This window comes from Bos grunniens, chromosome 29 (genome assembly GCF_055505025.1).
Source record: "Bos grunniens cultivar Pamir isolate PY7600 chromosome 29, Bosgru_T2T1.0, whole genome shotgun sequence".
NCBI classification, from domain to species: Eukaryota; Metazoa; Chordata; class Mammalia; order Artiodactyla; family Bovidae; genus Bos; species Bos grunniens.
The window spans coordinates 7,367,285-7,393,288 of record NC_141193.1 but is presented as its reverse complement, the minus strand read 5'-3'; the positions used below and the strand labels follow the sequence as shown (position 1 = coordinate 7,393,288).

The 26,004-nt window shown below is 60.6% G+C and overlaps 4 protein-coding genes and 1 long non-coding RNA gene across 31 annotated transcripts; 3 read left to right on the top strand and 2 right to left on the bottom strand.

Annotated features, from left to right (window-relative positions):
• The first annotated feature begins 395 nt into the window (after positions 1-395).
• Positions 396-2,183, top strand: ZNRD2 (zinc ribbon domain containing 2). 3 transcript variants are annotated; one of them, XM_086384890.1, is made up of 4 exons: positions 396-912; positions 1,054-1,205; positions 1,337-1,421; positions 1,805-2,183. In XM_086384890.1, the coding sequence occupies exons 2-4, from the start codon at positions 1,146-1,148 to the stop codon at positions 2,146-2,148; spliced, it is 489 nt and encodes a 162-aa protein (XP_086241016.1). In that variant the 5' UTR covers positions 396-912; positions 1,054-1,145; the 3' UTR covers positions 2,149-2,183. The 3 variants fall into 3 exon arrangements, with proteins under 3 accessions (XP_086241016.1, XP_086241013.1, XP_086241012.1); XM_086384887.1 differs by having other exon boundaries at positions 906-957; XM_086384886.1 differs by having other exon boundaries at positions 906-1,205.
• Positions 2,173-6,404, bottom strand: LOC147341883 (uncharacterized). Its single transcript, XR_015157950.1, has 3 exons — positions 6,186-6,404; positions 5,397-5,481; positions 2,173-3,459 (listed from the first exon to the last, which is right to left on the bottom strand). It is a non-coding gene; the product is annotated as an uncharacterized LOC147341883 (long non-coding RNA).
• Positions 2,908-4,540, top strand: FAM89B (family with sequence similarity 89 member B). 2 transcript variants are annotated; one of them, XM_086384891.1, is made up of 2 exons: positions 2,908-3,351; positions 3,726-4,540. In XM_086384891.1, the coding sequence occupies exons 1-2, from the start codon at positions 3,052-3,054 to the stop codon at positions 4,002-4,004; spliced, it is 579 nt and encodes a 192-aa protein (XP_086241017.1). In that variant the 5' UTR covers positions 2,908-3,051; the 3' UTR covers positions 4,005-4,540. The 2 variants fall into 2 exon arrangements, with proteins under 2 accessions (XP_086241017.1, XP_086241018.1); XM_086384892.1 differs by having other exon boundaries at positions 3,716-4,540.
• Positions 6,405-6,446: 42 nt separating the features above from the next.
• On the top strand, positions 6,447-22,041 carry EHBP1L1 (EH domain binding protein 1 like 1). 23 transcript variants are annotated; one of them, XM_086384864.1, is made up of 21 exons: positions 6,447-6,839; positions 9,185-9,242; positions 9,448-9,543; positions 9,896-9,949; positions 10,028-10,206; positions 10,285-10,427; positions 10,831-10,866; positions 10,959-11,027; positions 11,132-11,294; positions 11,466-11,730; positions 13,288-13,464; positions 13,929-14,086; positions 14,181-14,229; positions 14,623-15,264; positions 19,121-19,190; positions 19,312-19,367; positions 19,484-19,607; positions 19,908-20,007; positions 21,110-21,183; positions 21,266-21,380; positions 21,522-22,041. In XM_086384864.1, the coding sequence occupies exons 1-21, from the start codon at positions 6,736-6,738 to the stop codon at positions 21,619-21,621; spliced, it is 2,832 nt and encodes a 943-aa protein (XP_086240990.1). In that variant the 5' UTR covers positions 6,447-6,735; the 3' UTR covers positions 21,622-22,041. The 23 variants fall into 23 exon arrangements, with proteins under 23 accessions (XP_086240990.1, XP_086240989.1, XP_086240984.1 ...); XM_086384863.1 differs by having other exon boundaries at positions 13,282-13,464; XM_086384858.1 differs by having other exon boundaries at positions 11,466-12,210.
• Positions 22,042-22,282: 241 nt separating this feature from the next.
• KCNK7 (potassium two pore domain channel subfamily K member 7) lies at positions 22,283-25,122 on the bottom strand. Of its 2 annotated transcripts, none has more exons than XM_086384884.1 (3): positions 24,743-25,122; positions 22,866-23,264; positions 22,283-22,642 (listed from the first exon to the last, which is right to left on the bottom strand). In XM_086384884.1, exons 1-3 carry the CDS (start codon positions 25,059-25,061, stop codon positions 22,437-22,439), a joined length of 924 nt encoding a protein of 307 aa, XP_086241010.1. In that variant the 5' UTR covers positions 25,062-25,122; the 3' UTR covers positions 22,283-22,436. The 2 variants fall into 2 exon arrangements, with proteins under 2 accessions (XP_086241010.1, XP_086241011.1); XM_086384885.1 differs by lacking the exon at positions 24,743-25,122 and adding an exon at positions 24,418-24,568.
• Positions 25,123-26,004: the final 882 nt, after the last annotated feature.

The window sequence follows — 26,004 nt, the reverse complement described above, 5'->3', positions numbered from 1 at the left end:
TTTCCATAGTCACGTAGGGATATGAGAGTTGGACCATAAAAAAGGCTAAGCGCGGAATTGATGCTTTTGAACTGTGGTCCTTTGGACAGCAAGGAGATCAAACCATTTAATCCTAAAGGAAATCAACCCTGAATATTCATTGGAAGAATTGATGCTGAAGCTCCAGTACTTTGGCCACCTGATGCAAAAAGTTGACTCATTCGAAAAGACCCTGACGCCGGGAAAATATTGAAGGCAAAAGGAGAAGCGGGCAACAGAGCATGAGATGGTTGGACGGCATCACTGACTCAATGGACATGAGTTTCAGAAAACTCTGGGAGATAGTGAAGGACAGGGGAGCCTAGCGTGCTGCAGTCCCTGGGGTCCTAAAGAGTCGGACACGACTTGGAGACTGAACAACTGACGGGGAGAACTTTCGTTGCCTGGACTGCTTTCCCAGTTGAATGGCGAACGAGTGAGGCCCGAGGAGGCTCCACGCACGCGGAAGGGGCCGTTTGTTATTATCAAGAGTGGTGTTGTGATGATGCCAACCGCCCCGCCTGTCCCGGATCCTGCCAGTGCGGAAAGGGAAACACCAGGCAGGCGGAGGCCAGCGGAGATTTCTCAAGCCAAGCGATCCCCTCCAACTGCGGCGGGAAGAGAGACCCTGTACTGTCACTTTCGGGTCCAGAGACCTGAGTGGCATTATCACGGAGACGCCCCTCCTGACGCCCAGCCAGTCGAAAAGTTTTTGTCCACAGAATCCCACCGAGGGGCGTGCCAGTGGGACAGGGTCCAGACTGCAGGAGACACGCCCCACTCTGGGCATCGCGACGTCGGAAGAGCAGAGATAGCGTCATTTCCGCCCTCACTCTCGGCCCGACAGGGAAAGGCGGGGCAAGCAGAAGGCGCGCTGCTTGTGCGTCACTTCCGGTGAGTCTAGCGGCGACAACGGCAACATGGCCCTAAACGGCGCTGGTGAGGACATGGATTGCGGGGGCCTGTGGCTTCGCGGTTCGGGCGGCACCTTGCTTCAGCAAGACCTTCCGGCCCCTTGTGCCTCTCTTCCCCCAGAAGTCGACGACTTCTCCTGGGAGCCCCCGACCGAAGCGGAGACGAAGGTGCTGCAAGCGCGGCGGGAGCGACAGGATCGCATCTCCCGGCTCATGGGCGACTACCTGCTGCGTGGTTACCGCATGCTGGGCGAGACCTGCGCTGACTGCGGGGTGAGGAGATAACTCGGGACGTGGGATCCAGTATGGGGCCGCGGACCAGGCCACACGGCCCTTTCCCCATCTCTCCCCTCTGAACCCCATCGCCCGTCTCACCCCTGCTCCCTGTGCTTTCTGGGCCCTAGACGATCCTTCTCCAAGACAAACAGCGGAAAATCTACTGCGTGGCTTGTCAGGAGCTCGACTCAGACGTGGATAAAGATAACCCGGGTGAGGGGTCGAGGGTGCTTAGTGATAGAGGCTCAGGAACAGTAGTTGGGAGGTGAGAGTGGTATTTGTGGGTGGGGCAAGGGTGAGTTGCCTTCTCCTTTCTCCTAGAAAGGACCATTCATTCAGTAAGAGCACTAAGCACCTACTGTGTGCCAGACACCAGAGCCTGAGCTTATTAGGCATAGTTCTGATGAGAGAAGGCCTTATGCTGTTTGAGCAAGGGCGTAAATACCTCTGATACAAAAAAGAAAATGGATGTGTTCCCCTGTACTGGGGCAGAGAATACATCTCAAGTACAGAACAGTGAAGGGTAGGGAAGTGTCTCAGGGCTGAGGTGGGGCTAGGTATATCCTGATCATTCCACTGGCTTTCTCCTTTTTTAGCTCTGAATGCGCAGGCTGCCCTCTCCCAAGCTCGGGAGCACCAGCTGGCCTCTGCCTCGGAGCCCCCCTTGAGCTCTCGGCCTGCACCTCAGCCCCCAGTACCCCGTCCGGAACACTGTGAGGGAGCCGCGGCAGGGCTTAAGGCAGTCCAGGGGCCACCCCCTCCTGCTGTGCTTCCAAATGCAGATGTGGTGGCCTGCACACAGGAGGCTCTCCTGCAGAAGCTGACCTGGGCCTCAGCTGAGCTGGGCTCTAGCACCTCCCTGGAGACTAGCATCCAGCTGTGTAGCCTTATCCGGGCGTGTGCTGAAGCCCTGCGTAGTCTGCAGCAGCTGCAACACTAAAAAACCCCTCCTGAGAAAAACCCTGTAGAAAAACAGCTGTTCCTTTTGTGTGGTTTGTTCTTTTTTTGGTTCTGAGTGTGCATGCAAGTCCCAGCTCCACTCGTCTTTTCCCTACTTTTGGTCTTTCATGGTATCACAGTGTGGTCTCCTTGATGCCCTGAGAAATGAGTGGGGCTTGTTTCTGCTCAGTATCCCCACTCAAAGGATGAGGTGGCAGAGGACTATGTGCTATTTTTTTTTTTTTTTTCTGGTGAGGAGGCCCCAACCTCAAAAGCAGAAACAGGAGGCGTGGATCTCTGAAGGAATCCTGGAACCTCCCCAGCCATCCAGCCTGTTCCCCACCCTTGAGAGAGATTTGGGGTTCCAGTCCCCTCGGTAGCTTCCCTTTCTTCCCCCAAGCATCCAGACAAGCATCCTGTCCCACCTCAGGCCCAGACCAGGTACTCAGATACTGACAGGATGTAGTCAGGTAGGGATCAAGGATGGTCTTAACCTGTCTCCTGACCACACCCCATCCCTTTTAGATCCTTTTCCTTGAGAGTTGTAATTGGCCAGAATAAACAAACAGTGTTGGGGAGGGGGAGGAACCGCACCCTCCGCTTTTAACCTCTTCCCTCCTCCTTTTTGCCTGCTTCGCTTCTATCGGTGGCCAATGCCCTGTTCGCTGGTCTCCTGGGGCAACGTGGTCGCACAGAGCCGTTGCCCTTTTAAGACAGGCCCCGCCCAGGCGGAGGGGGTGGGGCAGGGGCGGAGTCGGAGGAGTCCGGGTGGGAACAAAGCGCGGCCTGCGGGCGGCGGCTGGGCTCTGCTGGCGGGGCCACGGGGTACGGGGCCTGCGGGCGGCGGCCCGGGCGGAGCGTTGGAGAAAAAGAGGCGGCATCATCCTCTGGTACCCGCCCGGCCATGAATGGGCTGCCCTCTGCCGAGGCGCCGAACGGCGCGGGCTGCGCCCTGGCTGGTCTCCCGCCGTTACCGCGCGGCCTCAGCGGTCTTCTCAACGCGAGCGGGGGCTCGTGGAGGGAGCTAGAGCGCGTCTACAGTCAGCGCAGCCGCATCCACGATGAGCTGAGCCGAGCCGCCCGCGTCCCGGACGGGCCCCGCCAAGCCACCGGCGCCGCCAGCGCGGGAACTGCCGCGGGTCCTCCTGGCTCGCGTCGCCCTGTCAACCTCGACTCGGCGCTAGCGGCGCTGCGCAAGGAAATGGTGAGTAGCTGGGCCTCGGTCAGCTAGGCGTTGGGGGGCGACGGGGCAGCCACCAAGCTAGAGTCCAGGCGCGGGCGGGGCGGGGTCCACAGGCAACGCGGTCTGGGTCTAGAGGAACGACAGAAGCCAGCTGGGTCAGAGGGGATACGGTAATAATTACAGCTATGTTTATTGGCAATAGTTACCATATATTTTTAAATGCTTTACTAGTGTTATTTCTTTCCATTCTGCTGTCTTGTCCCTGTCTTGCAGATAGGGGTTACTGACTTGCCTAAAGATTCAAAGCTGTCCACAGAAACCTGTGCTTGGGAAGATTGGCTTGGGCGGAGGGGTGGCTGGCACTGCAACCCCAGCCCACTTTCAGTCTTTTGCAGGTGGGCCTGCGGCAGCTGGACATGTCCCTGCTGTGCCAGCTGTGGGGCCTGTATGAGTCGATCCAGGACTATAAGCACCTGTGCCAAGACTTGAGCCTGTGCCAGGACCTGTCGTCCTCCCTGCACTCAGACAGCTCCTACCCACCTGACGCTGGCCTGTCTGATGACGAGGAGCCTCCAGATGCTAGCCTGCCCCCAGACCCGCCACCCCTCACTGTGCCCCAGACACACAATGTCCGGGACCAGTGGCTGCAGGATGCCTTCCACATCAGCCTCTGAGAGCTGGGAGGGTGGGGGCATGCACCCATGAAAAAGGCTCAGAAACTCACCCCTCAGCAAGTACTCAGACTATAGTGCCTGCTTTCCCCCATACCACCTCACCTCACAGGAGGGCAAGGTCTGGGCCCCACGGAGGCAAAGATGCCTACCTTCTCGTGTCTTGGGTTAGCTGGCACTGCGGCGGGTACCTGGGCTGTAGCCTCTGCCCATGGCACTGGTCCTCCACTTGTCCCACCTGTGGGACCTCCAGCGTGGCTGACCTTCAGTCTGGCAGTGGGGTCCAAAGCACTTCCCTTGGCATCTCTGGGACTGGGATTGAGTGGCCTGGCTCCTGTCTCTTCACCTTCGCTGCTGTTGGCAGCTGCTGGCTCAGGGGCATCCCACCTCTGGCCCCTGGGTTCCACTGCCCTAGACAGGGGCTCTCCAGGACCCATTCCTGCACCATCCAAGGTCAGGAGGGCCAAGGCTCCGTGCTGGATATTTAAGTTTAGGGGTCAGCCTCTTTGGCTCATAGATAAATAAATACTGTCTCAGCATTGGTGTGTTCTGACTGCTTGGCTCTGGGGCGGGAAGATAGCGGTGATTCTGACAGATGCTGCCCCGCGCTCCGCCAGCGGGTGGCGCCCGAGAACCCGAGTTTGAAGAGGCTCGGCTGCGGCCGGGTGCGAAACGTCGCTCCCCGGGCAGAGTTGCCAGCCCTTCGTTCCAAGCTGGCTCGGCGTGGTCTCGCGGTTGTGTGATTGCGGCCGAGTCACTTCCCCCCTCTGGCTGGAGGCCTGGAGCCCAACCAGCCTACCCACTCGCTTTGGGCTTTCCTGGCCGGCCGGGAAGGAAGGAGAAGCAGCCGCCCATCTCGAGGAGAGAAACTTTCCACCCCAAGTTGGGGCGGAGTTGAAGCGGCACAGGAAATGGGTGGGCCCGGGCAGGCGGGCCGGGCCGAGGGGCCCTGGGCGTGAGAGGGGAAAGCGCCTCCTGGAAGGGCCGGGAACGAGTGACCAGTGGGCGGGAGGAAAGAGTTGCAGAGGCAGAAAGGGATGGAGCCCCAGTGCCCGAGGCCCCCCTAGAGTCCAGGCAAGCCCTGGAGGGGTGATGGGGCTCTGGGTTTCCATGCCTGAGACATATTCCCAGCGGCCAAACACCCCCATTCTCTGCCTGGCTCCCCCTCTACAGCACCTGAGACCTTTAGAGTTGTACATAAAAGGCTTTCTTTTACAGTGGAGAGCCACAAGGCTGGGTCTGGCAGCTAAACCGGGGTGTCAGCTTCTTTACCTCGTCCCCCAGTTAAGTCTGCACATTTGCGAGTGGTGGGTGCTAAGGCTTTCGCGCACACAATACCCCACAACTTCCTGAAACAAAGAGGAGAGGACCTCGAAGTTGCGCAGTTAGGCTTACCGGCTGGCTGCCTGTCCCCACGTCCGCTGCACAGTCACTTGCGCCCTGGAGAGAACTCAGCTGACACTCCTGGCAGTCAGACGTCCTGTTCAGACCGAGCATTTATCAAGGACCAGGCTTCTGTCCATTCACAAACCTAGCAGAGCGTTTGAACTGACAGAGAGGGAACAGGCCAGTGTGCTGCTCTACGGCTCTCTCCTAACTCGGCCTGACACCTGCAGCGGTTCACGACCCAGCAGGCGGGCTGGCGATAAGGGCTCTAATCTAGGTGTGAACGCAGCGGTTAACGCCCCGAGGCAGGCTTTCCAGGGGAGGGAGAGTAAATACACACTTTTACTCTCCACGATAACGGATTTCATTTACTAAGACCTGGCAAAAATCAGCCAGGTTCCACACTAAATGCTTTCCAAGGTTTCATTCTCAATGATGTTGTAAAAGGTGCAACTATAATTATCCCTATTTTGCAGAGGTAAAAACTGAGGCTCAGAGCGTTGGTACTTTGCCCAAGGTCACACACTTGTGGAGGTCAGCTGCTTGTGGGGTTTTGGGACTGCCTTCCCACTTGACAGCTGGAGAGCCAGGTCTGGAGGCTGGCAAGTGGGTGCTGCTCACCGTAGGGCCACTGGGGTTGGCCCCTGACCCTGCTCCTTCCTCCTCTGGTTAACACGTGGGTCGCAACAGGAGTCTCTCCCCAGCTGGCTCTGGCTCAGCGCACTGAGACCCTTCACGTCTCTTCTCCTTTCTGGTCTCTATTTCCCCAGCCTGTGAAATGGGGCCACCAGTACGTACCTCGCAGGGCTGCGGGCAGGAAGGGAGGCGGCTGGGCAGCGCTTTCGCGGGCGGCACCAATTGCTGGTGGCCCCCTGCCCCGGCCCGCGCGCCCCCTTACCCCGCCCGCGCCTCCTCACCGCCTCAGCTCGCAACAGGCGGACGCTGCGGTCTAGACGTCCCCCTAGACCCCGCTCTCCCTCCCGCGCGAGGCCCCGGAAGCCGGGCCGCCCCGCCCCCGCGCTCCGGCCCCGGCCCCCGCCTCCCGCCGGAGCCCCGCCCGCCTTCCGACGGGGGTGCGGCTCCAGGAAACGGCGCGCTCGCCGCTCAGCGCTCCAGCGACCCGACGCGCCCCAGACGACCCCGCCGAGGCGGCCAGATCACCGGCGGGCCCCCGCAGCGGCGGCGGCGGAAAGAGCGGCCCCCGATCCTGCGCCTCGGACCCCTCCGCACGGACGGGGCGGGCGGCGCGGATAGGATCCTGGAGGCCATGGGGACCTGGGCCGGGCCAGCGGTCGCGGACTAGCGGGAGTCCCGGGTCTGAGGAGCGGGCGGCAGAGGCGGCGGGGCCATGACCTCGGTGTGGAAGCGCTTGCAGCGCGTGGGCAAGCGGGCCGCCAAATTCCAGTTTGTGGCCTGTTACCACGAGCTGGTGGTGGAGTGCACCAAGAAATGGTGAGTGGGAGGGAAGCCTGGGGGACTCCCCAGACTGGCTGGGACCCCATCCGGGGGCCTGAGAACCCTGACCTCCGTCCAGTGGCCAAAGAGACCGCCCACTCCAGCCAGGGCCCTGGGGACCCAGACACAGAGAAGGGTCCTGGCGACTCGGGGGGATCCCCAGAGTTGGGGGACTGTGGGCAGCCTTTGGGGAGTGGAGGTCAGGAGTTCCAGGCCTGAGGATCTGTGTGGGCCCACACTTTTCTTAGCTGCGCTCAGAGCTGGGGAAAGGGAGGCCTCATATTTCTGGCCAGAGGGGTGGTTCAAGGTGGAACATCAGAAAACGGGGCAAGTTTTCAGATCCGCGGGTGGAGGGCCTGGGACAACCAACTCCATGACCTCAGTACAGCTCAGAACAAGGATGGTGCCCTCTCCTCCCCTGCCTGTTTGTTGAACCAGAGGAACCACCCGCCCCTTCAGCTGGAGTGGGCCCTGGGCGGCTGGACTCATTTCCATAATATCCTTAAAAGGGGAAACTGAGCGCTGGGAGTGATGAGGAGGGAGGCAAGCAGTAGCTTAAAGGGGCCCGAGGGTTTAAGAGGTTGTGGGTCCCAGAGGAGAGAGCCTGGAGAAGGCAAGGTGGTGGGCTGGGGGGAGATGTGTCAGGGGATGCAGGACCCTGACCTGGACTACCAAAGAGCCTGGGGGCGTCTGGTTCACATGCCCCCACCCGCAGCTGCCCGGGCCCCTGCGTCACACCCTAAATATACGTGCTCCTTGGTGTCAGCTTCCCTTGGCTGGATTAGAGCACAGCTGTGGGGGCCTCACCCAGCCAGGCGGGGCTAAATTTAGGCTCCCAAGAGGAGGGACAGGAAGGGACCGGAGGGTCCAAAGGCAGGGGAGTGAGCAGGAGGCCTGGGGTCCCTTGGGCGGCTGACAATCCCTGGTCTTAACCGGGCCAGCCAGAGTGTGGTTCACACCATTCAGTGAGGCCCAGAAAGGCCCAGGAGCTGGCTGAGGTAACACAGCACCGGGCTGGGACTTGAACTCTGACCTGTGGCTTCTGTCTTCTGCCCCAGCATCCTGGGTGAAGCCAGGGGGATGCTGGGCATTATGGCAGAGAGCTGGCTGAGGGTGTGCGCAGTGTCAGTGTGTCTGAGTCACAACAGGCGGGCAGGGCCTCCTGGACTTTCTTGCCTGGAGCCCCAGCTAGGAAGCTGCCCCTGCCCGGGTCACAGCTCCCCGGGAGGGTGTGCCCCACCTGAGTCAGGCTGCCCGACCAGGCCCCGCCCTCCCCAGGCTCCCACAGTCCGCTTCCCCTTTCTGGGAAGGCCCCATGGCTGCCCTTGGCTGAGGCCTGCAGTGTCGGGTGCAGGAGGGCCACTAGACTCGGGTGTGTGCCCTTGCCCGGCCCCTAAGCTCTCTGGTCTCAGCATCCCCTGAAGATGACTGGAGAACCAGTTATCCTGGCTCAGCCTCCAGAGGGTCTGTGAGCTGGGTGAACCTGAGCGTCCTGGCACGGGACTGGGTGCAGGCACGGAGGGCTCTTGTGTTGCCCCCTCTGCCTGATGACCCCCGAGCCCTCCCCACCCTCTTGGGCAGCACTCGGCCCCTCCCTCCCAGGCCCAGCCACGTGCCTGGTGACTCTCTCCTCTGGCTTTGTCTCTGTCCCCCCGCATCTCTTTGCCTCTGCCCCAGCTTATGCTGTTCAGATGTCACCTTCTAGAAGTCCCCCCTGATGTCCCTTGTGGGAATGGGGGTCCCTGCAAAGAGAAGGGCTGGGCGTGGAAGGTCCTGGGAGGGTATCCAATGACAAGCTGACCCTATGCCTCTCTGTTTCCCAGCCTCTGCCCCCCTACCCGACCCTACACCTACCCCCATCCTCGGACCCTGGCACTTGCCGTCCCCTCTGCCTGGAGCCTGCCTTCTCCAGGCCCTCACACGACCCATTTCCTGCTCCAGCAGGGTCTGGGCTCTCCTTGGCGTGGACTGGGGTTATAGTGTGCACTCTCCAGATATTTGTGAGTGAATGGACTCCTTTTACTCCAAGTTTGTCTCTTCCGCTGTCTCAGAGTCTGTGTCTTACAGGTCCTTGTTGGGTTGCTGTCTTTGTCCCTGTATGTGCCCGTCTCTCTGTATGACTTTCTTCATAATCCTTGTTAACCCACAGGCCTTTGCCCTCTGGCCCAGGCCTCACCCTGCCTTGGCAGCCCCACCCTGCTCCTTGTGGCCCCAGATAAGGGGGCTGTTCAGCCCCTGTCCTGGGGGAGGGGGATGCGGGCAGAAGGAAGACTGTGGAAGAGATGGAGAGGCTGGGTGGGCCTGACTGAGTGGCCCCCTCTCCCCCGCCCCTCGCCTCCCAGGCAACCGGATAAGCTGGTGGTAGTGTGGACCCGGCGGAACCGACGCATCTGCTCCAAGGTGGGGAGGATGTCAGCTGGGGGTCCAGATTGGGGGTGGGGCCAGTTGGGGGATGGGGCGAGTGGGGGAGGGCTGTTGGGGGACTGGAGTTGGATTCAGATCAGAATCTATCGAAGAGAGTAAAAGATGGGGTCAAGGTTGGAGACGAGGACAAGGAGTGAAGGGGAGCGTTAGGATGGAGGGAGGACTCAAATGGCTCCTGTAGGCCCACAGCTGGCAGCCGGGCATCCAGAACCCATACCGGGGCACCGTGGTGTGGATGGTACCTGAGAATGTGGACATCTCTGTGACCCTGTACCGGGTGAGTCTCTAGCCCTCCTGCACAGAGGGGCAGTGAGCGGGCGATTGCAACCCCAGGGGCCACGGGAGATGGGTTATCCATCCAAATAGAAAAGAACAGAGGGTGAGACCAAGAATCATGGCAGGGGGCCTACCCAGCCTGAGTGGCCCAGGAAGTCTCCTTGGAGGAGGTGGCACTTACCCACCGCGTGAGGGAGAGCTGGGATCAGGAGCTGAAGTGCATACCTGCCAGGAGGGGCCAGCCTGTCTGAAGGCCCCAAACAAACACCTCCTCCTGAACTAGCGCAAGCTCTCCTCCCTGCCCTGCCCCCAACCCAGCAGCCCCTGTACTCACTGGTGCCCCTCCTCCGCAGGACCCCCATGTGGATCAGTATGAGGCCAAAGAGTGGACGTTCATCATTGAGAATGTGAGTGGCCGGGGTGGGCGGGAGCCTGGGGTCTCGGGGACTCTGGGGCAGCACTGATGCTCCTTCCCCTGCCCCCAGGAGTCCAAGGGGCAGCGGAAGGTGCTGGCCACGGCCGAGGTGGACCTGGCCCGCCACGCAGGGCCCGTGCCTACCCAGGTCCCGCTGCGGCTGCGGCTGAAGCCCAAGTCGGTGAAGGTGGTACAGGCCGAGCTAAGCCTCACTCTGTCCGGGGTGCTGCTGCGGGAGGGCCGTGCCACGTGAGTGCCTGCCCGCCCTCCTGGGTCCTAGTCCACAACCTCTGACGCCAGCCCTTACCCCTGGTCTCCAATCCGCAGGGATGATGACATGCAGAGCCTTGCGAGCCTCATGAGCATGAAACCTAGTGACGTGGGCAACTTGGATGACTTTGCCGAGAGCGATGAGGAGGAGGCCAATGGTCCAGGAGCCCTGGAGGCACGGACACGTGTGCCCCAGCCAGGTGGGCTCCCAGCTGGAGGTTGAGATCACCAAGACCTCGAGAGGGTGGGGGATCACCCAGGCCAAAAATCCTCTTGCTGTTTTGGGGCAGGGCCAGTGGAGGGAGCTCACTGCTGCCAGGGATCCCAGCCTGCCCAGCAGCCCTGAGTGTCCTGCAAGATGGGTTCCCAGTGCCCCCCGCCGCCGTGCCCCTGCCCTCTTCTCACCCTGAGTGTGCACCTGCCCACAAACCTGCTGGGAGACAGCTGGGCCAAAAGCACAGAGAGGGCCTGCGGTCTGGGCTTTCCACCCCTCACCACACAACCTCGTCCCTCTCTTTTGGTTGTTAAGGCTTTTTTTTTTTTTTCTGTCTGTCCATTTCTCTCTCTTTTTCTCTGCATCTGTGGGCCTGTCTCTTCTCCTAGGCCGGGGCGGTGCCCTGAGGCTGGGGCATTTCCCAGGTAGGCCCAGCATTCTAGTTGGGGGAAGGAGGGGGGTCAGACCTGCAGGGCCCTTCCTGGTGCTGACCGTGCCCCCAACACCCCACCCCCAGAGACCCCTCGGGAGCTGAAGACACTCTGTGAGGAGGAGGAAGAGGGCCGATTGCAGCCCCGGCAGGCAGGTGAGGCCCAGGCTGGGGTTGGGGCGGGCCCGGGGCGGGGGGGACTGTGACTTCCAGTCCCAGGTCCCAAGCCTCAGCATCCTCTCCCTTCCTCCTCCCTGCAGCTGCCAGCCCTTCTAGTGCTGAGGATACCAGCCCAGCCCCTGTGAGTGCCCCTGCGCCCCCAGCCAGGGCCTCCCGGGGCCAGGGCTCAGAACCAGCTACTGTAGCAGGGGGCCAGGTGGGGCTCAAGGCCTCAAGGCCCCCCGGAACCCTGCCAGAGACAAGGTGAGCTTTAGAATCAGCTCCAGCCCCTCTCACCCGTCTGCTCTTCAGAAGTTGTACACCCCGAGTCAACGTGCCTTTCCAGGGTCCCAGGAGTCTGGCAGGTGGGGAGGGAAGCTGGGATGGGGGGACAACTGAGCTCCTGCAGTGCATCCTTCTCTGCTCTCTCCGCAGGCCCTCAAGACAGCCAGGCCAGGACATGGCCCCCACTCCAGCCCCTCGGCTCCAGAAAGGCTCTGATGCCCCCTGGCCCCCAGTCCACCAAGGAGAGGATGAGGCCCCCAAAGCCTCCGGGGCTCCCCCGGCAGGAGTGGATTCTGCTGTGGAGACCCAGGCGCGGGCAAGCCCTCAGGAAGGGACAGAGGCCCAGGGAGCTGGGCTGGGCCCAGGAATTGAGAACAGAGACTCCAGCAACTCTTTGGAAGGGCAGAAACCCAAGGTTGAGGAGGGGGGCGCTGGAGACAGGGCAGAGGCTAGTGGGGTGGACACTGGGCATGGGCCAGGAGTCAGAGAGGTGAACAGTCAGAGGTCAGTGGTCAGAGCTGGGGAGGCTGAAGAGAGTTTAGAGATCGATCACGTGGATGTGGAGCAGAGGTCAAAGGTGAAACCTGTGGACACTAAGGGACCAGAGGCCACAGAGGTGACATCTGAGGCAAGATTCAAGGGTACTCCTGAGGCTCCTCCAAGGGGCTCTCAGGGGAGGACAGGGGTCAAGACCAGGGATGAAGCTCCCACAGTCCTGAGCCCAACACCAGAAGAGCCTGTGGGGCATTCTGGGCATCTTGGTGACCTCAAGGTGGCCAGGGCTGCTGCAGGCCAGGAGAGAGAGTGTGCAGAGGTGAGGGGCGGAGCCCCTGGTGTTGGGGGGACAGGCCTGGAGCAGGGGCCCTCTGCTGGAGCACCAAGCGCTGGGCCCCAGGTGAGCCGGTACGAGGGGGCCCCACCAGCAGCTGAACAAGGGGTGATGTCCAGGGATCTGAGGGTCTGGGAGGTAGAAACTGGGGATTCGAGCGTCCTGGGAACAGAACCTGGGGTGGCAGAGTCAGAGTTATTGGGAACCCAGGAGATCTCAGGGTCCCCAGAGATAGTGTCTGAGGCGGCAGAAGCGAAGACCTTGGGGACCCAGGAGACAGAGGCAGTGAGATCAGGGGTCCTGGAGTCAGAGGCTGCTGAGATGGCAGAGTCTGAGGATCTAGGGACCCAGAAAACAGGGGTAAGCATTTCAGGAGCCTCAGGGACAGAGAGTGGGATGGCAGAGTGTAAGGAACTGGGGACCCAGGCAACAGAGGCTGGGGGTTCAGGAGTTCTGAGGACAAAGACTGGGATGTTGGAAATTAAGATGTTAGGGACCCAGGAGATATCTGGGTGCTCAGGGATACTGAGAAGGGAAGCTGAGACAGCAGAGTCTGAAATACTTGGGGCCCAGGACACAGAAGTGGGATGTTCAGGGGTCTCAGAGATAAAATCCAAGATAACAGGGAGCCAGGAGACAGAGGTAGGGAGTTCAGGGGTCCCAGGGACAGAGACTGAGGTAGCAGAAGCTGAGATACTGGGGATCCAGGAGATCGAAGCTGGGGGTTCAGGGGCCCCAGAGATGGAGGCTGAGACCCTGAGGACCCAGGAGACAGAGGTGGGAGATTCAGGGTTCTCAGGGTCAGAGGCTGGAATGGCAGAGGCTGAGGGACTAGGGAATCAACAGACAGAAACTACAGTTTTAGAGGCTGAGAAGGGAAAGGCTCGGACTTCCGGGGTCCAGGAGGCAGAGACTGGACTTGGGGAGACCCTCAAATATGAGGCTTTAGGGGTCCCAGTCGTAAAGCATGAAGTTTTAGAATCCCAGGGAACAGAGGCAGAAACTACAGTTTCAAGGGGCCAGGAGGCGGATACTGGGATTTGGGGGGTTTCAGAGGCCAAGTCTGGGGTTTGGGGGGCCAGGGAAGCAGAGATGGAAGTTTCAGGGGCTTCAGAGAACCCATCTGGTATTTTTGAGGCCCAGGAAGCAGAGGCTGGGGTCTCAGGAGCCGAGAAGGGAAAAGAAGCTGAGGGAAACCTCCCAGAGGCCAGCCTGATGGAGGTGCAGGTGGCCAGTGGGGCAGGGGCTGGGGTGTCCAGGCCCTCCGGGGCCTCTTCCCCAGAGGAGCCTGAAGAGGACAGGAGGCTGCCGGGCAGCCAGGTAGGAATGGGGGCCGCCGAGGGCCCAGTCTGCTGCTTCCCACTAACCTGGGCTGAACGAACGGCGGCTCTGCATGGACCCACCTGGCCGACTGGGGTGGGGTGGGACAGGGGCTCAGCTTCCAGGAGCCCCTCGCCTCCTCCCCTCTCAGGATGCCCTGGCTCCCCAACCCTGTCTTCCCTGGGCTGCATGGAGTAGGACCCCCACCCCCGCCAAAGCTGATTTTCTAGGCTGACCTGGAGGTGTGGCTGCTGGTGACTTCTGTTCTTGCCTGGGGGCCACTGACCTTTTAGGTGACCTTGAGAGATAACCTTGGAGCTGGAAACCCTTTGCCTGATGCTAAGGCCCTGGCCAGTGGTGTGCGGTGATTCCTGCAGACCCAGAGCTGGAGCTGTTTTGTGCCCAAGGGGCAGAGGGCGCAGGTCCCACCTCCGCATTACCTGAGCCCATCCCTGTGTCCCCAGGCACCACCTGCCCAGGTCAGCTTCAGCCAATCCCTGCTGGAGTGGTGCCAGGAAGTCACTGCCGGCTACCGCGGCGTGCGCATCACCAACTTCACCACGTCCTGGCGCAATGGTTTGGCCTTCTGTGCCATCCTGCATCGATTCTACCCAGACAAGATGTGAGTGGCTGGAGGGGGTGGCAGTGAATGGGGAAGCCTGCGGAGGAGGGGAGGGTGGTGGGAATCCAGCCTCTGATCAGTGCTCTCCCTGCAGAGACTTTGCCTCCCTTGATCCCCTGAACATCAAACAGAACAACAAGCAGGTGAGAAGGGGCAGGCCTGGTGCTCCCCGGCTAGGCCCAAGCTGAGATCTGGGATCCTATCTGTGTGTAGGAGAGTAATCTGTGGGCTTCAGGCCCCCAGCACTGGCTTTTGGAGGTTCTGCCACTTAACCCTTTTGGTCTTTAAACTGTTCGTTTTTCTGAGTTTAGTTATTTTTTTTTTAAAGCATATTTCCACCAGATGGTTTTCCCTGAAACCACCCTTTTGGTGTGCTGTTGCTGGGTAACGCGGGGGCGGATCCTGTTGCTAGATTTCTCCCAATAGGAGGGTGAGGGCGCTGCGGGCAAACCCGGGCGTGCCAGTCGCGGGGACCCCCGCGGCGGGCCGGGGCGGGGCGGCCGCGTCGCTGGGTAACCCTCCCGCATGCTCCTTAGGCCTTCGATGGCTTCGCGGCCCTGGGCGTGTCGCGGCTGCTGGAGCCGGCGGATATGGTGCTGCTGTCGGTGCCCGACAAGCTGATCGTCATGACCTACCTGTGCCAGATCCGCGCCTTCTGCACGGGGCAGGAGCTGCAGCTGGTGCAGCTGGAGGGCGGCGGCGGCGCGGGCACGTACCGCGTGGCCAGCGCCCAGCCGAGCCCGCCCGACGACCTGGACACCGGGGGCCTGGCGCAGCGGCTGCGTGAGCACCGGGCCGAGGCGCCCCAGCAGCCCCAGGAGGCCGCGACCCGCATGGACGGGGCGGCCCCCGAGGCGGCCTCCAAGGACCGCGGGGCCGTAGCCGCCCAGGAGGCGCGCTCCACCGAGGCCTCGGCCGACGGCCCCGGAGTCCGGGCGTCCGTGCCCCCGGCAGAAGGGCTGGTGAACGGGGTGGGGACCCCGGGCGCCACAGGCGGCGTGAGGCTGCGACGGCCGTCGGTCAACGCGGAGGCCGGGCCGGTGCCCCCGCCCCGCGCGCACGGCTCCTTTTCGCACGTGCGCGACGCGGACCTGCTGAAGAAGAGGCGCTCGCGGCTCCGGAACAGCAGCTCCTTCTCCGGGGACGAGCCCGACTCGGGAGCGGCGGGAGCAGCGGCGGTGAGTGCCCTCCAGCGGCGCGGGGTCGGGAGAGCGAGGCGGCGCGGGGGTGAGGGGCGACCGGCCTCTGCTGGACGCCGAGGCACCGGTGCCACGGAGGAGTCCCCTGCGAGCTCCTCAACAGGGGCGCCCGTGCCCAAGGCCCGCCCGGCCCGGAGCCGCTGACTTTTGCTGCCAGCCTTGGGATGTCACTCAGTGGAGTCAGGCTGTAATAGGAAGTTCCCAGAAGGCTCCGGGAGTCAGCACTCAGCGCAGGCTCTTCATCAACTGTCAAGTGGACTGGGGCATTTCTTTGGCTGGAGGTGCCCTGTAAGCTGGGAACAGGGTTTCTGTACTCAAGGGAGCTCTCCAGGGCCTCCCTGCTCCAAGACTCTCCGACTTGGATCTTTAACTCCAGACGCTGGAGACCAGTTTCCTCTCTATTCTGATGAGGGAAAGTTGGAGATGGGAGACCCTGGTGGGTGCCCATGTTCCCCCCATCCCTTGCAGGTCTCAGGTCAGCTTCCCAGGGTGTCTTGCAGTGGTGGTTTGGTTGCTCAGTTGTGTTTGACTGTTTGTTACCCCATGGACTGTAACCTGCCAGACTCCTCTGTCCGAGATTTCCCAGGCAAGATTGCTGGAGTGGGTTGCCATTCCCTTCTCCAGGGGATCTTCTCAACTCAGGGATGGAACCCGGGTCTCCTGCCTTGCAGGAGGATTCTTTACCAACTGAGCCACCAGGGAGTCTTGTGGTCACTACGCTAAAAGGGAGACTGTTCCAGAGGGGTCAAGGGTTTGCTCAGGGACTCACAGCTGCCAACGTCCAGGCCCTGGACTCTCCAGCAGCACCATCCTGGACAGCAGGGGCAGCTCTGTCAGGCTGCTTCAAGCCTTCAGCTGCCCAGGGATGACCCCTGAGTTCTAAGGAAAAGAGGGAACAAACTGGGAAAGACTTTTTGGAAGAAGCAGCCACTTGAGCCAGGCTAATAAAATGGGCAGCTTTTCCCAGGTGAAGAATCCGAGGGGTGGTTCTCAAGAGGTGGGACCTCACAAGTAAACATGTGGTTGCAGGAAAGCTTGGGTCTTACTTAGGGAACTGCCAGTCACCTTCCGTAAGTCACCTCCTGTAAGGTCACCTCCCGTGGGCAGTGATGAGGCTGGCCTGGAGAGCAGGAGCCCTGAGTGTGGGGTCGGAGGTGCAGCATTGACCCTATGAATGAGAAACAGGGAGAGCATCAGAAACACCCAGAGGAGCTGTGCTGGACAGCTATCCTGGGCTGTGTTGGCCTGTGGCCAAAGCCCCCTCAGTGTGCGTCAATGGCTCTTTATATCTTAAAAGGGAAGGCTCTGTTACATTGTACTTGAGAGATGAAAAACTCCTGTTGTATTTGGACACAATTATTCTTATTAAAATACACATCCATGAGCAGTGGAAAAAGAAAAAAGGAAAGCTCGATTTTTCTGGGCCCAAGTCCCAGTGTCTGGTCCTTCCAAGCCAGGGCCCCCCTCCAGCCCTTGTCCCACAGGAGATATTTGGGGCTGCAGGGGCCCGCTTCCTTCTTGGCCACTCCCATCCCCCACCCTGTGTATGCTGTAGAGGAGGAAGGGCCTGCCCCTGGATAGGATGAAGTCAGGCAGCTTGAAGCTGGGGCAAGGCTGAAGCCAGGAGGCCCGAGTGCCTCTGGTGTGGCTCTGCAAGGGCTTTCTGGAGGAGGGGGCCACACAGGAGACTGCAGAAAGGGGAATTTGGGTCAGACGTGAGGAAGTGCTGGAATTCCCATCAGAGCAGCTGTGAGTAAGCTCAGTTGCTGCTGAGGTTGGGGTTTCTCCACTTGCCCGCCTCTGCCTGCCCTGTTGGTTGAGCACTTGCTTCCTGCCTGGCCTGCCCTGCTCCACATCATCGACTCCTCATCGACTCCTACAGTTCCCCTTCTGGGGGGGCAACTGATACCCCGTTTTGCAAGTAGGAATGTCGAGGCTCGGATGTGAAGTGTAAAGGGAGTTGGTTCTGGGTGTGAACCCCCAGGTCCACTGAGTCGGAACTCTCCAATGGCGCCCTCTACTGGGCCCAGCAGTCTGCACTGGCTGCGTGACCTTGGACAAGCCACATCTCTGTTCTCTTTTCCTGAAGATGAGAAGCAAAGACATGAAAGTTTTTTTGCAAAGTGGTTTTAAGGGACCACTGCAGGGTGTTGTCAAAAAAAAATGGGGGAACTGTGTTTTTTCCTCACATGCCGGTCTGGAGCCCTGCAACCCCCCTGGGGCTTGTATGTCCTTTACGTACAAGGACACAAACAGGCCAGGTGGGTATGACTGGCCCAGAGGCAGACAGCAAATTGGTGGCCAAGCCTGGGAACAGACTGTTGGATTGACAGTGGGGCCCAAGCCAGGCCCTGTTTGAGTGTCATCTCTGACCCTTAGTTTCCTCATCTGTAAAATGGGGAAGGTAAGGGTCCCTGCCTCACAGCACTGATGGGAAGATGAAATGAGTCAGGGCACCCACAGCATCCAACACACAGATGCTTAATGCACAGCCTGCCATTACTGTTACGTGCTGTGCCCTGAGTGTGTCCTCCTGACCCCAGCCTCTGCCTAAGGAGACAGGAGTAGCCAGCAGCCATGGTGGGGTGGGAGCGGCGTTGGAGCTGTAATGGGAGAGGCCCTGGGGGCCGTGCTGGGGTTTGAGGAGGCTTCAGGAGGCATGAAAGTCAGGGAGGGAGGAAGAAGGCGGGTGAAGGAGCCTCTAGAGGAGGTGGGGCTGAGCTGGGTCATGAAGGGAGAGTTGACATCCAGCCGCCCAAGAGAGAGGCTGCTCCAGACTGAGGAAACGATTTGGGGAAGTGAAAGTCCACCCCTGGGGCTGGCGCATGGTGTCCGGATGGGGTTCGGGGCAGTAGGAGTTACTGTTGGAACTGCCAACAGGCCTTGGCAGCGAGACTGGGGACTGAGAAGGCGAGTGAGGAGACTGACACTATCGGGGTGAAGGTTTAGGGAGACCCCCCTCAGCTGTGGCCTGAGGGTAAGGTCAGCAGGCAGGGTGTGTGGCAGGGAGGGGGCGGCTGGTAAGGAGGCTGCCACCTACCCAGGCCAGAGAGGATATCCCTTGAGCAGGGCACTTCCAGGGCTACGTCTCAGAGAGGTGCCGGGTCGGGTGGACAGCGGGTTGGCTCAGCGCTTTCTCCTCACCTTGTGACTTGGAAAGGTGGCCAGAGCAGGAGCCCTCGAGGGGGCCAGGCTATCAGCTGAGCTGAAAGTTGGGGGCCCCCAGGGCTGACAGTGCCAGCAAGTTGCTGGGGCAGGGCACCTGAGGGGCCAGCTGCCCTTCCGGGCTAAAATCGGTCGGTCCTGCCATCTGTTCTGTACTGACGGTCATGTGACACATCCTTCAGGTGTGGGGATTGAGAAGGTGGGAGAGGAACCTGTTTTGGCCGGGAGTTGGAGGCGCTGGCTCATAATGGCCATGTTCAGCCTGTGTGGGGCCCCAGCCATGATCGGAGATGCTGGCGCTAGGTGACGGAGTCTGAGGAGGCCTGAGACAGCTCCACGGAGGAGGGGGCAGGAGGGGGAAGGAGAGGCCCCAGCTGCACCCCTCACAGCCTTTCACCTCCAACTCACAAAAGCCCTGTGGGGCCCCAGGAACGGGGACTAGGAGGCTCGGCCAGCGGAAGTGGACTGGCCCGACCACAGGGCCCGGGGTGGTGAAGGCCACGGCCTTCGCTCTAGGAGGCGCTTCTCCACAAGGGGTGGAGGTGGGGTTCTGTGCGTGCTGGACTGAGAAGCTACTGGGGCAGGGAGGTTCCCCCTCCCCATGTGAGTGGCCCTTGGGCCTGCTGTCAGGGGAGCCCCTCCAAGCCCTTACTGGCCTCTTCCTCCACAGGAAGGCACAAGCCCTGACCCCAGCCCTGCTCCTGGCCTTCCCGCAGCCTCAGCCCCACAGCAGCCCTCTGGTGAGTAGCTTTGAAGGGGTGGTGACTCAGCTCAACTCAGCCAGCTCACAGATCCTGAGCTGGGGCCCCTCTGGAGGCAGCTGTCAGTTGTGGGGTCCCTCAGCCTGGTCTCTCTCCGCAGGTGGGACTCCTGCAGCGGAAGAACCGCCCCCAAGCCCAGGGGAGGATTCTGGGCTGGTAAGGAGGGAGGAGTGATGGGTGGGAAGTGGGAGTGGGAGGAGCTGATGGGTGGGCTTCCTAGGCAGGGCTTGGGCCAAACCCACCCTGTCCCTTGCCCCCGCTTTGCACCCCAGCAACGGTTCCAGGACACAAGTCAGTACGTGTGCGCAGAGCTTCAGGCCTTGGAACAGGAACAGAGGCAGATAGATGGGCGGGCAGCCGAGGTGGAGAAGCAGCTAAGGAGCCTGATGGAGTCAGGTGGGACAGGCGTCCGGAGTCCACTCGCCAGCACATGCCACCGCATCTGGCCTGCTCTGCAGCTCTTTCTGACCCTGGGAGGAGTTGGGAGGACGGAGGCTGGGGTCACCATCCCCATTTACAGCTGGGCACGCTGAGGCCTGCAGCCCGGAAGCAGCTTGCTGGAGGCACACAGCTCTGGTTTCTGGGATACTCAAGGGAAACCACGCCCAAACCCCCCACCCCACCCCCTGCCGCCACCTCCCTGCTCCTGACATAGGGGTCAGGGGCTGGCCTGGTGACTGTCCTGGCCTGATTCAGGTACCGACAGGCTGCAGGAGGAGGTACTGATCCAAGAGTGGTTCACTCTGGTCAACAAGAAGAACGCTCTCATCCGGAGGCAGGATCAGCTGCAGCTGCTGTGAGTGCTGGTCCTCCCCATTCAGGCCCTGCCTCTGCCCACCCAGGGCTGGCAGAGCAGTGTGTGCGTGCTAAGTTGCTTCTGTCCTGTTTGACTCTTTTTGACCCCATGGACTGTAGCCTGCCAGGCTCCTCTGTCCATGGGATTCTCAAGGCAAGAATACTGGAGTGGGTTGCCATGCCCTGCTCCAGGGGTTCTTCCTGATCCAGGGAGTGAACCCATGTTTTTTATGTCTTCTGCATTGACAGGAGGGATTTTTTACCACTAGTGTCAACCTGGGCAGAGCAAATGCAAACATAATTACCTTGATTAGAACTCTTCACTGCTTTTTTCTTTCCACAAAGTTGTGGTTTCTTTCCTTCCTTTTTTTTTTTTTTTTTTTTTTTGAGAAATTGCTCAGCCATCTTAATGTTTTTTCATAATTTCCTGTGTAAAGTGTATACTTCTTAAATTGATACTGTTTTTATGAATGAGAAAATCGAGGCCCAAAGAAAACTGTGGCAGGTCAGTGCTGAGTGCCCCAGTTTGACCCCGTTCCTTTACAGTAAGGAACACTGAGGCCTAGAGACAGCTGAGCTGAGTTCCTGAGTGGGGTCAGAAGCAATTCCCCGGGCATCATTGCCTTTATAGTCCTGCATGGTGAAGGTGGTTTTGCCTCCTTTTTGCATCTTGGGTCATTTTTCAGAATAAATTTTAATCTAATATTTGCCATTTATGAATAATATTCATCCAAACAATTCTGAGTTGTTTCTTATTTTTTAAAAAGGGGTGGGGTGGGGGGAGGAGACAATATGATGGGGAACAGTTGAAACAGAAGAGGTACTTCCCTGGCCGTCCAGTGGTTAAGACTCCCTGCTTCCTCTAAGGTGTGCAGGTTCCATATCCCTGGTGGGGGAACTAAAATCCTATATGCCGCTTAAAAAAAAAAAAAAAACAAAACAGAAACGAAGGAGATAATTCCAAGCGGGGACTGGGGTATAGCTCTGCCTGCCTATGGCTTTGTGGGAACTGATGGTGAGGTGGGGTGGGGGCCAGGGAGTGGTCAGAACCCTGGACACTCCCGGCCATTCCCCTTTCCCTGACCTGGCACCCCACCCCCCAGCATCGAAGAGCAGGACTTGGAGCGGAGATTTGAGCTGCTGAGCCGGGAGCTACGGGCGATGCTGGCCATTGAAGGTGGGAGATGGGGCCGTGGGACCGGGGACCAGGACGGGACAGGGGCTGGCGCCTCCTGACCCTCAGCCTCCTCTGCTCGCAGACTGGCTGAAAACGGCTGCGCAGCAGCGCCGAGAGCAACTCTTGCTGGAGGAGCTGGTGTCGCTGGTGAACCAGAGAGACGAGCTGGTCCGGAACCTGGACCAGAAGGAGCGGACGTGAGTGGGGCCGGGATGCTCCGGGAGTTGGGGAGGCGCTGTGGGGGAGGTCAAGGAGGAGTGCTCGGTCTCGGCCCCGGGCGGCGGCCAGCGTGTGGGCCCTGACGCTGCTGGGGCTGACCGGAACCCGTTCCCTCCCAGCGCCCTGGAGGAGGATGAGCGCCTGGAGCGCGGCCTGGAGCAGCGGCGCCGCAAGCTGAGCCGGCAGCTGGGCCGGCGCGAACGCTGCGTGCTGAGCTGAGGCCACGCGGGCCCAGACGCCTTCGTCCCTCCCGGTCCGCCCAGACCGCAGCCTTTCTCGCCGCCGCGCCGGATCGCCGCTTTGGGCCTGCGCTCGGGAGGACCGGACCCGACGCGACCAGTAGGGGCCGCCGTGACCCTTTGCCAGGAAAGGAAGCGCAGCCTTTCGGGCCCCGACGGACAAGGGCGGCTGGCTGGGCGGCCGCGCCGTCCGGGCCGTATTTATTAGTCCGTGTGAGTGAGTGTGCGTGTGTGTTCGTGGTGGACTGAGGGTCCCAGGCGTGCCCACCCCGAGCCCGTACCCGATGGCCGGATCCGGCCGGCGAGCTCCAGGGGGTGGGAGGGACGCCTGGTGATCTGCCGCGCTCAACACCCCGCCCTCCTTCCTGTTCCTGGCGGGCAATAAAGTTGGAAAAGGCCACGCCAGGGCGCCTGGGCTTTCTCAGGGTGACCGGGGCTTTCAATAGACGGAAGGGGGTGGGGCCTCGGCCGATAAGGCGGTGTGCGATCCGCACTGGGACTGTGCAGGAATGGGGAGGTTTTCAGATGCCAGCCTAGGCGGGACCAGAGGCCTGACCTCTGCCTTTAAAGGATGATGGAGTTTGGGTTGTTGATGGCTGTAGGGAAGTCCCGTTTCGACAGAAGAGAGGAGAACAGCTGGCTCTGTTGCCTGTTTTTTTATTAACACATTATTTCCCGAGGTTCTCACATCCATGCCTTCCCTTCCCTCCTCCGGATCCTTCCCCAGCCACTCCGTAGGGCTCCCTCCTCAGGCTTCTCCACCTGCAAGGAGCGCAGCTCCATGACCGACACCTGTCAGCAAGCTGGGGCCTGTGCTGGGGCCGCTGCAGAGGGTGGCATGTTGCTCAGAGCCAGTTCGTCCTGGCCTAGGATGGCACCTTCGTCCTCAGCGTTCACAGGGCCGCTGGACCCGAAGAACTTCACCATGGCACGGACTTGGGGCAGCTCCGAAAAGGTCTCCACAGTCAGCAGCATGGCCAGGAGCCCCAGGAGCAAGTAACCTGGGGAGGAGAGGTTACTAGGGCAGCTCTCATGCTCCCATCCACCTCCCACCCACACAATTCTCTTCCCACTGCCAACTAAGACTCTGCACCATGCCCTGGGGCAGGGGCCTTCCAACCTGTGAGGCTCAGCCTCCCCCAGGGGCTTATGGGAGTTGTAGTCCAGGGTCTTCTTCCCTTCTCTCCTCTCCTCTACCCCATCCTCCTTAGCAGCTGGACTCACCCAGAAGCGCAAACTGGCAGAGGTGGTAAAGCACTGGATGCAGGCCACTGCCGTGGCCCGGCAGCAGGTCCCCCAGGCCGATGGTGCTGAGGGAGCTGAAGCAGAAGTAGATGGCCTCCAGCAGGCTGCAGTTGCCCTGCACACCCCACAGCACCAGTGCTGGCAGCAGCACGAAGACGCCAACCACTAGCAGGCCCAGTGCAACTGCCTGCAGCAGTGCAGCCCTGGGCGGCGTCAGCTTCCAGCGGGTGGCTACCCAGGCCCCGGGGCGGCTGAGCAGAGGCACCAGGCAGTGGCGCAGGGCAGCCACAAGGGCTAAGGAGGCCGGCAGCCCCAGGGCCGCGTAGGCCATACAGAAGGCCTTTCCACCAGCTGATAGCGGGGCCATGTGGCCGTAACCTGGAGAGGAGAGAGCCACGGGTAATGAGGACCCTGGTGGGGCGGCTGGTGCCCACTTCCCCGAGCCTCGCTCCTGCAGAAGGCTGCCCTCTGGTGGCCAACACAGCCAGAACTATTCAGGGCTGTTCTCTGTGGGCTCTTCCCCTTGTTCACTGGGGGTGTTGGTAAAGTCCCTGAACCTCTCTGGGTCACTCTTTTACATTCTGGAACATGAAAGGATGAAAAGAGAAGAGTCCCCCTCAGGCCTCTTGTAGCTGGGGTACTTCTGAGAGCTGCCGTCCTACCCCGAGGCAGCCTGACCTGAGAGATTCCTCAGTCTGTCTTTGATCCACACTTCCCAGTTCACCAGGTGAAATGTTACCCAGTCTTTCATTCATTCCCCAAAGGCATATCAAGTTATCCTGGGTGCCAGGCCCTGTGCTGGAACCTGAGTCTGCTCAGGTTCAGATGGGAGGCGGGCAGGAAAATCAGTCAAGACACCAGACATGGAGGGTTGCAAAAGAGGCAGTGTGCTTTTCAAGGGTGGAAAGGCATGTGCAAAGGCAGGGCAGGTGAAAGATCAAGGCCTGCTGGGGGAACAGGATCAGCTGGTCCAGGGCTGTAAAACACAGATGCCTCCAGGAGTCAGAAGTGAGCCAAAAGGGAGTGGTGGGGACAGAGGTTGGGGGGAGAGCACGCACACTGTCCCAAGGGCGGGCCCTGTTCTCCAACAGGGGCTTCTGGCTCAGCGCAAGTAGGTTTACAAGTTTCTCCAAAAGAAGGTGGAAAATGGGACTTCAAAAAATATTCAGGACTTCATTCGTGGTCTGATGACTAAGACTCTGTGATCCCAATGCAGGGGGCCGGGTTCAATCCCTGGTCAGGGACCCAGACCCCATGTGCCACAACTAAAGATACCAGGATGAAGATCCAAGATCCTCCTGGGTGTTGCAACTAAGACCCGGTGCAGCCTAGATAAATAAATGAATTTCACACACTTTACACGGCAAACACCTCACTCCCACCCCCCACCCCCACTTCCTGGGCTCTGGGCCCTCACACTTGTTGTTTCCTCTCCCAGGAATTTCTTCGTGTCTGTCTCTGTGCCCTCTTGCCTGGGCTAACGTCTCATTAGCTAACATCCTCCCCCACACTCCTCCTGGGTTGGTGGTACCTGGGTTCACTCCATTTCCCTCCATCCAAGAATCCATCCCACCGCACAGGCTCTCCAATCTCGCCTCAGGCCAGTGGGGTCTGGGCACGTCCCCTGGGTCTCACAGCTGCCTGGGGGTGGGGCTGAGAAGGCCACGCCCCCTGGCACCTGAAGTTGAGGCACCAGTTGGGGTGTGTTGGTGGGGGGAGCCCCAGCCCTGATGACAGGCCTAATGAGGCCTGGGTTCTGTCTAGCAGTTTGGGGCTGGGGGAGGGCTGCACCCTCAGGAACCCTGGGTAGGGACTGCCTTGAGAGCGCCTTCCTGCCGCCCTGCCGGCCGCCTTACCCGTGGTGGTGAGGAGGCTGGCGGTGAAGAGCAGGGCTGAGGGCAGATCCCAGTTCCTGGCCTCGGAGCCATTGCCCAGGCTGGAAACCCCATGGGCCTGGGCTACCAGGGCGGTGCCCAGCAGCTCTTCCAGCGCCCCAGCTGGCAGGCAGGCCCCAAACTCTGCCTGAAAGGTGGCCAGCTCGGCCCTGAGGTTGGCCTGGAGCCGAAGGGCTGGAGGCCCCTCCAGGGCCTGGAGCACTGTGGCCCCAAGGCCCAGGGCCAGCAGGTGGGCCACAGCCAGTAGCCCGTATCGGGCCCAGGGCCTTAGAGCCCCCATGGTATGCCACCAGAGTCTGTCAGAGGTGCCCGGGGAGCCAACTCTCCACCACAGGCACCTGGGAGGGGCTGGGCAGGGTGGGGCCGGGGGGAGGGGCTGCGTGGGTGGCTGGAGAGGGAAGGAAGCCTGGGATGGAGCTGGGGTGAGTGGAGCCAGGAGGGCAAGGCGAGGCGGCTCAGGCTTGGGAGGGAGCTGGGGTCACTCCTCTGTTTCTGGGGGCAACAAGTTTCCCACCCAGGTCCCCAAAGCTGGGTGGTTGAGTGATGGGCGGTGAGGATCAGGTGAAAGCAAGGCGATTGACCAGTTCCCCCTCCCACAGTGGTGGTTCATGTGAGCTCACCCAGTCACAGACCCCATTCACTAGTCAGCAGGTCCCCAGACCCTGAGGACCCTAGGGGAGAGGACAGAGGCTGGTCCCTGCCCTCCCAGTGTTCCCAGGAGAAACCTGTTAGCAAGAAGGCAGGGCGAGTTCACATTGTCATAAACTCCCTGAAGGAAACGCCCTGGATGATGGGAGAGTGTTCTGGGGGAGGGGAACTTGGCCTGAAAAGCTCCCTTTGGAGAGCGACAGTTCAGCTGGGGAAGAGAAGAGGCCAGGCCAGGTGGGGAGGAGGTTGGGTGGTGAGAAAAATGGGGACCTATGGACAGGGCTACGGCTGGTACCCCAGATGAGAAGGTGGTGGCCTGGGCAGAAGAATGGGAAGAAGGATGGTAGGACTTGGGATGGGGCAGGCAGGACAGATGTGGAGGATGCTGGGTGCTCTGGAGAGGTGAGGCTTCCGCCACTCCCAATCCTTCCTGAGAAACTTTTGTGCTCTCCCGAGTCCCTGCCCTGCTGAACACAGTAGACCTGGCTGTGGTGAGGTGCAAAGGGGAGGGGGAGAGGGAGCCTGGACCACGACTCCCACAAACCACTGGGGGATGAGCCCAGGGGCCCCTGTCC

Coding starts and splice junctions, on each gene's coding strand:
- ZNRD2 (XM_086384886.1), top strand. CDS start 939: ATGGCCCTAAACGGCGCTGGTGAGGACATGGATTGCGGGGGCCTGTGG. Junction 1,206..1,336: donor AGACCTGCGCTGACTGCGGG/GTGAGGAGATAA, acceptor TCTGGGCCCTAG/ACGATCCTTCTCCAAGACAA. Junction 1,422..1,804: donor CGTGGATAAAGATAACCCGG/GTGAGGGGTCGA, acceptor CTCCTTTTTTAG/CTCTGAATGCGCAGGCTGCC.
- FAM89B (XM_086384891.1), top strand. CDS start 3,052: ATGAATGGGCTGCCCTCTGCCGAGGCGCCGAACGGCGCGGGCTGCGCC. Junction 3,352..3,725: donor CGGCGCTGCGCAAGGAAATG/GTGAGTAGCTGG, acceptor AGTCTTTTGCAG/GTGGGCCTGCGGCAGCTGGA.
- EHBP1L1 (XM_086384853.1), top strand. CDS start 6,736: ATGACCTCGGTGTGGAAGCGCTTGCAGCGCGTGGGCAAGCGGGCCGCC. Junction 6,840..9,184: donor GTGGAGTGCACCAAGAAATG/GTGAGTGGGAGG, acceptor CTCGCCTCCCAG/GCAACCGGATAAGCTGGTGG. Junction 10,867..10,958: donor GAGGCTGGGGCATTTCCCAG/GTAGGCCCAGCA, acceptor CCCCACCCCCAG/AGACCCCTCGGGAGCTGAAG.
- KCNK7 (XM_086384884.1), bottom strand. CDS start 25,061: ATGGGGGCTCTAAGGCCCTGGGCCCGATACGGGCTACTGGCTGTGGCC. Junction 23,265..24,742: donor CAGCCTCCTCACCACCACGG/GTAAGGCGGCCG, acceptor TCTCCTCTCCAG/GTTACGGCCACATGGCCCCG. Junction 22,643..22,865: donor CTGCCAGTTTGCGCTTCTGG/GTGAGTCCAGCT, acceptor TCTCCTCCCCAG/GTTACTTGCTCCTGGGGCTC.